We start from the raw sequence: 13453 nt of genomic DNA on the forward strand, positions 1-13453 counted from the left end.
AATGAATTCTGAGTCAGAGGGGACATGGACTTAATCCTGTCTAATATTTACTAGCTGTTTGGCACTGGAAAATCCACATCCCCTTTGGAAGTCTCAGATACTTAAACTATATGGAAAAAAGGAGAAGAATAGGGTAATTCATACTCTACCTGCCTTAGGATTGTTGTGAGAAAAGTGCTTGTAAATCTTGAAACTTAATAAAGGTGAGCTATTATTTTATTCACATATTAAGTATTTCCTCCACAAATTCCTATTTCAGTGCCTCATGATGTTGGTAGTGACACTAGATTCTCAAAGGTTATGCAAGAAAAGTGAAGGCTCAGGCAAGTTCTGAAAGACTTGAGTTAGGGAAACCAAATAAGAAGTTATTCCAACCATCCAGAAGACAGGTGATAAAGGTCTGAACTCAGTTGACAATTATGAGAATAGAGAGAATGATATGAGAGGTGTTGTAGGGGTAGAAATGAAAATATCTGTCAATTGATTGGAAATGTGGGGTAAATAAGAATGAGAAGATGAGGATAAAACTAAGGTAATGAATCTTGATGATTGGAAGGACAGTGGCATCCTAGACAGAAATAGGGACCTTAACAAGCCATGAATGAGATTTTAGTGAAAGACAATGAGTTCTGTTTTTGGACGTGTTGGGCACTGAGGCTTAGACAGATTAAATGAGCTTAATCCAAGTAGCACATTGGCTTTCTGTTAGTTGTATCTTGCTTTCATCACATAAATTGCCCATCTTTTTTTTGTTCAAATATTTCTTTTACAATGGTTCTATTTAAATTCCTCTTTTTAATTTAATTAAGCATATTCACATTGTCTTCCTGATGCTACCAATTTTTAATTAATTGGAGATAGTAGCATTATGCCACTGTCAGCCATATACCAACACTGGTAAAATGCTGATATTGAAAGATGAACCTGTGTTGAAGGGAGACACACAGGACTAGGGAGGGGGCATTTTGTAGCTATTTTTTGCTTGTTTTGGCCATAGCCAAAGAATTTGCCACAATCTGTTGAGTCTACCAGTAATGCAAGGTTCTGCTACTTACTGCCTGTGTTACCCTTGAATCTGTGATCCTCTTTATAACTTAGCAAAACTGATCCTTGGAAATCTGACAGTCTGTTACTAAGACTATACACAAAGCCTTTTCAGCATAGAACAAACACTGAAAACGTTTTTTGATCTCATCTATTTGGGAATTCTTTCAAATCACACAGATTGCAATCCACCCATGCCTTCTCAGTCAGTGTAACTATTGCCAATATTCTTCCAAAGTATTCCATAGAGGATCCAATCAATGAGCTGGAAACTTTTCCCCTTTCTCTCAACATTGTGAGGGTACCAAAGCAGCACTTTGGCTACCTCCTCACTTCGACCTCTTAGAGTCCGTTGTTTCATTCAAGTGGCATCTTATTTTCCAGGGGTTCTTAATCCTTTTCCTGTGTATGATGAACACATTTGGCAGTCTCATGAAAACTATGGATTACTCCTTCTCCAAATAATGTTTTTAAATAAATAATTTATGTAGGATTACAAAGTAAGTGAATTACATCAAAACAGTTATCAAGATGAAAAGCTAAAAAAACATTCAAACATAAATTCACAGATTCCAGATTAAGAACTACTATTCTAAATGAATCCTTTCCTAATCTCTTCAGCTGCTAGTAGTGTGCTCCCTTCCAAAATTACCTTGTATTTATTTTGTTTCTATTTACCCACTTCCTACTATCCTCACTTAATACCACATTTACTTTAAAGTTGCTGAGTACAGGTTAATTTAATTTGCAGGCTCTTATCAAGCTTTTATATGAATTGTGTCTTTTTATTTATTTTCAATAGATGTTGGTACATAAACTTTAATAATTTTCATAGTTATTTTGTTCAAATACTGATTATAAGTACAATAAGTATTGACCAGATGCCCCATAAACTCATGTCTTATTGATTTAGATGCACCGATATCTTCCCCTTCAGAATGTGTGCTTCTTAAATCCCTTTTGAGGAGGGATAGGGTGAAAGAAGATAGATAATAGAGTAAATATCATGGGGAAGGGAATAGGATAGAGGGAAACAGTTAACAATAGTAACTGTGAAAAATACAAAAGGAAAAAATGTGCAAAAATATTTATAGCAACTCTTTGTGGTGGCTAAGAATTGGAAATCAAAGGAATGCCCATTAATTGGGGAATGACTAAACAAGCTGTGGCATATTATTGTAATGGGATATTCTTATGCTATAAGAAATGACAAGGAGAAAAACCTTGAAAGACTCATGAACTGATGTATAGTGAAGTGAGCATAACCAGTAGAACATTGTGCACAGTGACAGCATTATTGTTCTACGAGCAATTGTGAATGACTTAACTACTCACAGCAATACAATGATCCAAGACAATCCCAAAGGACTAATGATGAAGCTTACTATACACCTCTAAAGAAAGAATTGATATTGATTGAACACAGAATGAAGCATGCTATTTTGTGCTTTCTTTTTCTTTTACTTGAGTCTTTTTTATATAAAATGACCAATATGGTAATATTTTACAGAATTGCACATGTATAACCTATATCTGATTGCTTACCACCTCAGAGAAGGAGAAGGGTAGGGAGGGAGGGAATGAGAGAGGGATAGAATTTGGAACTCAAAACTTTAAATAAATAAATGAATTTTTAATAAAAGAATGTGTGCTTCTTGGGGTCAGAAACAATTTTATTTTAAGTTTTTGCCTTTCCTTGTATCCATAGCACTCAGCACATTGCCTGACACATAGTAGGTACTTAATAAATTTATGTTGACTAATTGACTACACAATAAAATCAATTTAGCACCTTATCTATGAAGAAACTGTGAGCCATTCTTCCATTTAGCCTAAATTTCCTTTTGTCTTTTGGTTTCATTTATAACCAGAATGTCAAGATTACTATGCTTTATTTTCTCTAGTACGTCCATGAGCTGATCATTAGAACATAGTCTGCCATTTAGAGTACTAAAGGCTAAGTCAGTGTTTATAAATGACCTAAAACCTGTGACTTTTGGGACCCTCGTCTCCCCTTTATGCCACTCTGTTCTGTTATTGTAAAAGAGGCAGGTGACCACATAGAACCAAAGACCTTTTATTTGTTTTCTTCATTGGTTACCATGGCCAAAGAGTACATGTAGAGTGTTCATGGGAGTATTGGTGAAGAGCCTCTCCATCCTTAGCTAGACTTGTCCTTAGAAAACATACATTGTCTACTGCCATATCCACACATGAAGACTTCCTGGCATGATAGACTTTGCCAGCATTTCATTGTTCTCACATAACCTTTAAAGACCCAAGATCACCTCCAAACCAAAATGAATCATGGAAGTAGGAGTCTATGAGGAACATTTAACATGTATCTAATATTAGCTCAGAATTGTTAAATGTTTTAAGATTTACAAAGCATTTTCCATATAACCACTTAAAGGTGGACAGTACATATCCCAGGATCCTCCCCATCTTTTCTTTTCTTTCTTGGATAAATGAGGAAGCTGATGCTTGTAGAGGTGAAATGATTTGCCCAGGGTTTGCTCACCCAGCTAGTAAATATAAGTTAGTATTCATTTCCAAGGCTCTCCAAACTTCAGGTCCAGCCTTCATTCCATTGACATTAGAAATGGCTACATTATCAAGCACCTATTATATTCCAAGTGTACAGAATTTCATTAGTATTTATACTTTCCTTACCAGGACAGACCCCAAGCCCTCCAATGTTTTTCTTGTCCTTTGAAATTCTTGTGCAAAGTTGCATGAAAATTATCCATTGAGCATCCACTCAAAGGGCCAGAATCCTTGTTCTTTAATATGTCAGGTAAAGCAAAGTACCACTAAATCTCAGAGACACAATGCCGAATGAGTTTTTTTTTTCTATAAAGTGTTTATTAGCAGAAAAATCTCTTGTGAAGACTTTCTATTTAATTGCTTTTCAGATTGCTGTCAGCGAGAAACCATTTTGACAATAATAAAATGAAGGCAAGGAAACTGCTTGGAGCCTGGAGCTGTGCTGGGTCTCACAGTCATATCTTAAACTCCAAGAATAGAAAAATTAAGGAGTGAGAAAGAACAACAATAATCACACTGATTGTCTTCAATTTTCCACTACTTTTTATCCTATGTATATCATGATATGTTGGATTGTTGGCTATAATTTCCCAGCATGTCTTGTATTTTGAAACTGCCTCATTTGGGTGTTTTATTTTGGAGAGGAAAATGCAAGAAAAAATTTTAAAATACTTTTTCGTGGAAGAATAATATATAAATATGCCCATATATGTATATTTCATATGCTTCTCATTTTAACTGACTGCATTAAAAAATTAAGGTATTTTGCTGGTCCGAAGCATAGTCTGGGACAGGCTGGTAAATATAGCATTACAGAACTAACTGCAGCTGGTGCTCCCAGTACCATCAGCCTGAGAGAATTTCTCCCACTGGCCAAGTTGGAACTTGATGTAATTTATCTAAAGATGGCTAGAAATAACACTTTGCAACATAATGGAGAAGGGTAGGGAATAGCTTCTGGGAAACCATAAATCACACTAAAACAAAGGGAAAAAGATCTTGCTGAAAGTCATTTGCACATGTGGGGGGCCTCAGATCCATTGCTCCAATAAGAAAGAACAAGAAAGAATAAGAGAACTGGGAGAAAATATCTGTGGTTGGCCCAAGTTTCCATTTGCAAAAGGTGACCATTTTAGTGATCTGAACGCTTTTTGCAATATTATGTGCTTTCAAGTTGCTAATTTTATGGCCTTTAGAAGCAGCATAGATCACTAGATTGAGAAGGGGAATAGGGGTCAGAAGCCAGTCTAGCACTTGAATTTAAGCATTTGATGTTAAGTGCTCTAGTCCTCAGTTTCTTCATCTGTAAGATGGAGATGATAACTGCTACTCTAGCTCAAGAATAGACTGAGTATCAAAGGAAAGCATCCACGTGAAACTATTTAAAAGGTTGAGAACACTTACAGAAATACTAGGAATCATCTAGGAGGCATGTTTTCTTTCACACACAGCAGTAGTATTAAAAGACTAGTGTTTTTTCACAGATAATTTCAGCTCTTTTGCTGAAATTTGGCTGTGAAAAAAAAGAACCATTCAGTTATTTCCATTTTAATCTGAAAAGCAAAGACAAAAATGCCTTAGCCCTAAGGGATTTTTGCACCAGTTACAGGCAAAGTTATCTTTTTCCTCTCCACTCCCATGGCCATCACCCTGGTTTAACCTCTCTCTACCTTTCACCTCAACTATTGCATAATCTCCTAACTGGTCTTTCTATTTCTATCTCTACCTTCCCCACCTTCATTCTTTACTGCATTGCTATATTATATTCATTTTCCTAAAATGAGATGATTGCAATATTACTTTTCTGCTAAAATGGAAACACAAAGGAAAGACAAGGAAAAGGAAAGGAAAGGAAGGAAAGGAAAGAAGATGAAATAAAATAAATTATTTATTGTCTTTCTTTTTTGTGAAGTCCCAAATCCCTAATTTAGCTTTGAAGACACTCCAAAACTTGACTTCAACTTATTTTGCAAGTCTAATAACACAATGGCATGGGGATTAAGATAAATCAGAGGAAGTTTCTCCTGTGAGGAGCAAAACCAAAGATGGCCAGATAACAGGACAGACATATGGAGGAATCAAGGGATTATTAAAGTTTAGATTGACCAACTACATATCAGGACAGACACACCTAAGAAGTAAGGGGAGATAAAATTCTATAGCAGGAACGTCAATTAGGTGTGGTTACTATCTGACCAGAAGTGGGAGACCAAGATAACCCCAAAAGTCAGGACCATCATTTCAAAAAAAAAAATCCCCTTGACTTTCAGGAATATGACAGGCATCCAAGTTTTCCCCACCTCACCCCAAAAGGGGAGTTTACAGTTTTCAAGTGGACACCCCATCTATCCTGTATGAAAGGTTCTGCCTTCCTTCTGCTATTGGAGGAGAAAGTTTGTAAGCTCTCCTCCTTTTGATGAAAAGTCTTCTACTTCCCTCTCTGTAACCTATTGTATCACCAAAAATAACAACCAACCAAACAAACAAGCAAACAAACAAACAAAAAAACCACACACAACATTTAAATTCTAATTGGGCTGTGTATCAGAGTGTAATTCTTTATTGAGGAATACCTAAGGACCCCCAAATTTCGCCCATGACACACAATATTCCCTTTCATGTGCCCAATTCTCCAAACAAATTGTAATACTCCTCACTATTCAAACATGTACTAAGATTTTCCTCTTCAGTTGCTTTGTTTGATAACCCCCCACTTTCTCTATCTTAAATGCCCTCCAGTCTGTGTTCACCCAGTTACTGGTTGAAATACTATTCATCCTGCAAGCCAAAGCTTGGATGTTTCTTCTTCCATGAAACCTCCCTTGATCCCTTCCAGTGAGAACTGAGCCCCTCTTTTGAACTATCATCAATCAATTTAAAAACATTTAAACACCTACTTTATACCAGGATGCAGCTAGGTGGCACAGTGAGCTTGGAATAAGGAAGTCTCACTTTCTTGAGTTCAAATCTGGACTATGATTCTTACCAGTTGTGTGACCCTGAGCATAACAGAAGGAACATGGTACATTTGAGTGAAATAGACAAGTGTGAAAGAGGGGAGTGTTTTCCAGGAAAGATAATGCATTGTTTTGTTCATGTTGAATTAAAGATGTTTACAGGACATCCAATATATCCTCTTATGGTGCTTTGCATTTTTCCTGTGTTCATATGACTATAGTTTGTGTTTATAGTAATTCGTGTATGTATTTTATTCTTTATATTAGATTGTAAACTCCTTGAGGACAAGAATTATAACATTTGTCTCTATAGTTCCCTAATAATATGGCTTCCTTTCCTTTTTTCTTACTATTCCAATTCTCCAGATACCTTTTTTCTGGCCACCGTTGATAAACAATGCTCCTGTAACTCTTTTCTTCTTTTGGGGGTGAAGGGCAAGGAAGGAGGGGTTGGTCTTTGACTTAGTAATTTCCTCTACAGACACATTCACTTTTTTACCTCAAACTTTTCCTTTATCCCTATGTTTGGTGTTCTCATTCAATGTTTATTTACCTGATTATGCCTCCAATAGTAGCTTTATGCACCGTTCATTCTTACCATTGTGAAAGCTGAAAGGGACCCCAAAGTAAAGATATAATACCCTGCAGACAAGATATTTATCTCAGTGAAGCAATGTTGTTTCTAAGAGCTATGTGGTTGTGTCTATTAGGTTGATTAGTTTTCTTCAGGAAATCACAGTTCTTTGAGGCTATTGGTGTCTATGATAAATAAAATTCCACATTATTACTTGAGAAAGCAATATATTATTATAGTGAGACTGACAGCTTATAACCCTTTTGTGAGTAGAATACCCCACAGTCTGAACTAATGTTCAACCTGCCAGATGTTTCGACATCTTATCATACTGATGCACTCCTTTAGTTGAGACTGATAATCTCTTAATAATAATAGCTAACATTTTTATACAGCACTCCATATGACTAGTTACTGACAAAGCTCATGCTTTAAACCAGTGCATAGAATCATAAGGTCATAGATTTAGACCAAGGTGGTGGCTTTGAGGATTGTCTAACTCTCTCAGATGTCCTGATTCCTAGACAGGTAGGTATTCTTTTCAGTTCCCATGGTGCCTCTCTAGACATTACTTAAAACTCTTAAGCATTTCTGAGGAATTCAGTGAATACTAAAGCTCAGGGTTCGTTTGTTTGTTTTTGTTTTGTCATTTTTTAAAGCAATAATGAAATACTTTGAATCTTTTCACTTATATGTCTTTTTCAAGTTTAACAATGTTTTTCAAAAACAGCAATTCCTAAGAATTATTACCTGAAATGGTGGCTAATTAAAGCATTGAAAATTCCATTAATCTAAACATTTATTGAGTGTTTTACTTATATTCTACCATATTATATTATGTTCCTTGACCAGACATGGAAGATAACCTAAAAGAGCAAAAGAAAAATTCATGGTTTATATAAACAATCTACAGCATATGGATGATTTATCCACGAGAAATGGTATAAAAGTAATTTCTGAGAACACATTTAACCGAAAAAGGAGATAGGTCCACCAGCTAGTGAAAATGAAGGGTGGCGGCTGTGCGCAGCAGAGAGGTGGAGCCGGGCTCGATGTGCCCGCCCATCCCACCACAGCATCAGCCTTTCCCCCTGCCCCGCCGCCCGTCCGTCTTCGTTGGGCGGGTCTTCGGAGGGCGCCGGCATGGGAGTCGACATCCTCCATTACAAGGCCTGGAATTTCCGGTGCAAGGAGCCTAAGAGCCAGGACATCTACCTGCAGCTGTTGGTGAAGCTCTGCCGGTTCCTGGCCCATAGAACCAACTCGACTTTCAACAGGGTTATGCTGAAAAGGCTGTTCATGAGCTACATCAACTGGTTCCCCCTGTCCCTCTCCCGAATGATCAGGAAGATGAAGCTGCCGGGCAGGGAAAACAGGACAGCTTTGGTTGTTGGGACTGTGACCGATGATGCGGGGATCCAGGATGTCCACAAGCTGAAGTTGTGTGCTCCTAGTGTTACTAGCAATGCCTGGAATCGCATCCTCAAGGCTGGTGGGAAGATCCTTACCTTTGACCAGTTGGCCATGAGCTCACCCAAGGGCAAGGGCACTGTTCTGCTGTCTGGTCCCCGGAAGGGACGCGAGGTATACAGGCATTTTGGGAAAGCACCCGGCACACTCCACAGCCACGCCAAACCATAGGTACGATCCAAGGGCCGAAAGTTTGAGCATGCCAGGGGCTGCCGTGCCAGCCTAGGCTACAAAAACTAATTCCCATCCTCCTTATTACATTAAAGATTTTTGGACGAAAAAAATAAATGTGCGATACCAGATAGACGGCCTGAGTGGTGCATTAATATATACCAAATAGTGAAAGATATTGAGTTAGGCTCCCAGGGTAATGGGGAGGAATTTTTATTTTTTATTTTTTTGCGGGGCAATGCGGGTTAAGTGACTTGCCCAGGGTCACACAGCTAGTAAGTGTCAAGTGTCTGAGGTCGGATTTGAACTCAGGTACTCCTGAATCCAGGGCCGGTGCTCTATCCACTGCGCCACCTAGCCTCCCCATGGGGAGGATTTTTAAAAATACTGAAAAGAGTTGCCTAGGATGATGAGGAGATTTGTGATTAGTAACAGTAGAATGAAAGTTCCCTGAGGACAAAGTTAGTTTTATTTTGTTCTTGGTTATCCCCTAGATCTAGTACAGTGACAGTATTAGCACAAGACCTTGAATTGATTGGGTGTTTACTAAATGTCTTTAATTGAATTGACTTAAGTGATTATTCACCTTAGAAGAATCAAGTTATGATGTATTAAAATATATTAAATTCGTGACATAGCTGTATGTGGGAGTTCTTTATGAATGGGGCCCCAGATTGAGTTAGGGATAATTAAAATGAAAGTAACTAGGTACCCAGGAGATGTTCTGGATATGTTCTAAGATGAAGTAATTCTCTCAAATGCTTCTATGATGTGGTGGTACCTTGATTCTTGGGTGCCTGATGTTGTGGTGCTGGTGGTGACGATGACAATACTGATGGTGGTGGTAGTGGTGGTGGTGGTGGTGATGATATAAGAGCACTGAACTTGGAATAAGAAAGACCTGAGTTAACATTCTGCCTCAACCCTTCTCTCTTTTCCTTTGGCCCAGACAGTGGCAGCATGGGTTAGTGTCGTGGTCTGTATACAGCTAGAAAGCTCCACAGCCACAGAAGAGACCAAAAGTGGCATGACAAACAATACAAGTAAGATCATTTGGGTACTGCCTTGAAGGCTAACTCATTAGGAGGAGCATCTCACAAAAAAGGGATTGTCTTGGAGAAAGTTGGTGTTGAAGCCAGGCAGCCCATTCTGCCATCAGGAAGTGTGTGAGAGTTCAGCTGATTAAGAATGGCAAAAGGGGCAGCTAGGTGGCACAGTGGATAGAGCACCAACCCTGGAGTCAGGAGTACCTGAGTTCAAATCCAGCCTCAGACACTTAACGCTTACTAGCTGTGTGACCCTGGGCAAGTCACTTAACCCCAATTGCCTCACTAAAAACGAAATAAAACAAAACAAAAAGAATGGCAAAAAAAATCACCACTTTTGTTCCTAATGATGGTTGCTCGAACTTTATTGAGGAAAATGAAGAAATTTTGGTTGCTGGATTTGGTTGAAAACATGCTGTTGGTAATTTTCCTGGAGTCTGCTTCAAGGTTGTAAAAGTTGCAAACATTTCTCTCCTGGCCTTGTTCAAAGACAAGAAGGAAAGACCAAGATCATAAAAATTGTATGGTGTCTTTTTCATAATAAACAATTTTCATGCAAAAACCAATTCTACCTCAAACACTTATTAATTGTGTAACTTTGAGCAAGTCACAATTTCCCTCAACCTGAGTTTCCTCATCTGCAAAACGGGATGGTGATTTATCTCACAAATCAAGTGAGATAATATGTATGTATGATATATGTATAATATTTATGTTTCTCTTAAAACACTATGCAAGCATGAGTTCTCATCATCATCACTATTATTATTGTTATCATTATTATTATATGACAGAAGAGGATAGTCTGCCTTGGAGTCAGGAAGACCCAGGTTCAAGTCTTGCCTTTGAAGGTAAAAGTTGTGTGATACTGGGTAAGTCACTTAACTACTAAGTACTCCAAGCAAATTTCTAAATTTAGAAATTGTCAAATAGTTTCTGATATGCATTGGTGGACAGTTTCCTCGTGAGTTGTCCTCTACATCAATGAAATCACACGTCTTGACCAAAATAATTAATATTGATAATATTAGTAATGACAACAATAACAATGCCTTAATTATGCAATGATTCATAATTTCTTCATTAGAAGTGCTCCTTTCAGGGGGCAGCTAGATGGCACAGTGGATAAAGCACTGACTCTGCATTCAGGAGGACCTGAGTTCAAATCCAGCCTCAGACACTTTACACATACTAGCTGAGTGACCCTCGACAAGTCACAACCCTCACTGCCCTGCAAAAATAAAATTTAAAAATAAAAGGGGCAGCTAGATGGCACAGTGGATAGAGCACCAGCCCTGGATTCAGGAGTACCAGAGTTCAAATCCAGACTCAGACACTTAACACATACTAGCTGTGTGACCCTGGGCAAGTCACAACCCAAATTGCCTCACAAAAACAAAAAACAAAACAAAGCAAAACAAAAAAAGAGAGCAAGGGGCAGCTAGGTGGCACAGTGGATAGAGCACCAGCCCTGGAGTCAGGAGTACCTGAGTTCAAATCCGACCTCAGACACTTAACACTTACTAGCTGTGTGACCCTGGGCAAGTCACTTAACCCCAATTGCCTCACTAAAAAAAAAAAAAACAACAAAAAACAAAAAAAAAAGGAGTGCTCTTTTCTCCAGAAGCATAAAGTACCTCTGTGTGCCTTGGTAGGTGGTCATTGCAAATCACTATGCATGAAAAAGTTCATGTTCTCCTATTTTTGGTAACGGAGCCTTTTTGGACTTAGTTCATAGTCTCATAGATTCAGAGTTCAGCCCTCTTGTTTTATAGAAGAGTAAACTGAGACCCATAGAAATGACTTGCTAAAAGTCACCTTTGTAGTAAGTAGTACTAGGATCTTCTGACACCAAATCCAGCATTTTTTCTATTATACCATGATGCCCCTTTAGACTCTAAGAAAACAGATCTACAGACTTTCCAATTTGATAAGCCTTTCAGACTTTGATCTTGCAAAGGCACAGTCTTTCAGAAACCAGAGGCATCTAGATATCAAGATGGAAGGAATGGTAACTCATATTTGATGCTATAAAGGTTTAAAAGCTCTTCTCTCCAAACAACTGCCTTTGAGTTCAACATTCTATTTTCCCCAATTCCTAATAGTCTTGTTGACAAAATCTGGTCTCTGCACCTTTAAATACTCACTTCACAGCTTGTTGTTAATTGCTCTTGGACTGGCTTAGCACTCCTTTGCAACAGCCACAGGGCCCTTTATCCTTCAGTTTATCCTGTTGATATCTTTGTGCGTCAACTGGGACTACTTTTGATCAGGATTTGGAATTAAACCCTGGGCCACTGGGTAGTAATCCTGAAAGTAGCTCAAGCTCTTACAAGTTATATGAAGTACCAAGGGCTTTAAAACTTAGGGGATTTTTGCATCAATCCCTGTAGGTTTGTTTCATGGTCCATAATTTCAGGGACTAGAATGATCATCTTTTAAAGATTATTTTGCTGTAGGTTATCTTTTTTCATTTTCATTTATGGCATGGAATCAGAGCCATAGAATCACAGAATGAGAGCCCAAACAATGGCAAGGCAGAATGCCTGGGGCACAACATGAAGGTGAACACAACGAGGGACACTGAAATATTCTTACGATACCTATTTTTAATGGCAGAAAGTTCTGTTCTGTTCTCCATGAGTAAGTATTTGTTTTGTCAAGTCCTAGTTACACTGAAGGCTGAAAGTTTCCAAGAGATAAGAAGGGCGGGCCTGAGTGAAGTTCGAAAGACTTCTTGTTCCATAAATGCCTAGTCCCACCTCACCATAGGACAGAGATGGAATTAAGGGACAATTAGAGTATTGAAAGGGACCTTAGAGGTTATTACATTTTACTAATGAGGAAACCAAACCCTAGATAATCTGGTACTCGCCCTAGGTCTCATAGCTAGTTAGTAGAGATTGCTTTATTTTATGTTTTTCAATTTTCCCATGTTTATTTATTTTTTATTTATTTGTTTTTCTTTTTTTTCCTTTTTCTTTTTTCCCATGTTTATTGACATTATTTTTACCTCATGACTGTTCTTCCTTCTCTTCCTTTTCTAATATTTCTAGTTTGTCCTTGCCATATGGATGTCTTTGGGAATGAAGTGATTGTGTACTCCAAGGAGAAGGAGAATTATTGTGAGTTTCTAGGTAATGAAGACAAAGAAGAATTAAGGGGAGATCTCCCACCTGTTCTTAGGCTTTAAACTGGATTGGATAGAAAACATTTTTCATCTTTGTCATTCTCATCTTTGCCTTGACCATACTAGATATACTGCATATCTGTTGAATAAGCTAAATTGGATTGTGTCAATGCCTTACATACAATGGAGGAGTTTCCTCATCTGTAAAATGAGAGGGTTGATCAAAATGGCCTCTGAGATCCGTTCCATTTCGAGAGCCTATAGAGATGAAATGTAAATTTAGAGAGACTTCTAACTTTTCCTTAGCACTTTACAAACACAGAAATGGATGCTGAGATTTTTAAGGAAGTCAGTGGAAATGTCAGCACTTTCTCTAAGAGAACTCCAAAATCAACCCTTTTCTATAATATTGAATGTAATTGGTTACCTAGCATTGGGACCAATGAATGTTCACATGGCTGTGAAAGAAAAATATACCAGAAAACTCTGATTTAGTCTCAGGGACCTGAGAAGG

The 13453-nt window shown here is 38.1% G+C and overlaps 1 protein-coding gene and 1 pseudogene across 1 annotated transcript; both read left to right on the top strand.

Annotated features, from left to right (window-relative positions):
• Nucleotides 1-8265: 8265 nt before the first annotated feature.
• LOC122750326 (60S ribosomal protein L18-like) lies at nt 8266-8763 on the top strand. Its single transcript, XM_043997041.1, has one exon. The coding sequence runs from the start codon at nt 8266-8268 to the stop codon at nt 8761-8763; it is 498 nt and encodes a 165-aa protein (XP_043852976.1).
• A 960-nt stretch (nt 8764-9723) lies between these two features.
• On the top strand, nt 9724-10325 carry LOC122750741 (annotated as a pseudogene).
• Nucleotides 10326-13453: the final 3128 nt, after the last annotated feature.

This window comes from Dromiciops gliroides, chromosome 3 (assembly GCF_019393635.1).
Source record: "Dromiciops gliroides isolate mDroGli1 chromosome 3, mDroGli1.pri, whole genome shotgun sequence".
Taxonomy (NCBI): Eukaryota; Metazoa; Chordata; class Mammalia; order Microbiotheria; family Microbiotheriidae; genus Dromiciops; species Dromiciops gliroides.

Bases quoted from the DNA above. Each gene is read 5' to 3' on its own strand.
- LOC122750326 (XM_043997041.1), top strand. From the start codon at position 8,266: ATGGGAGTCGACATCCTCCATTACAAGGCCTGGAATTTCCGGTGCAAG.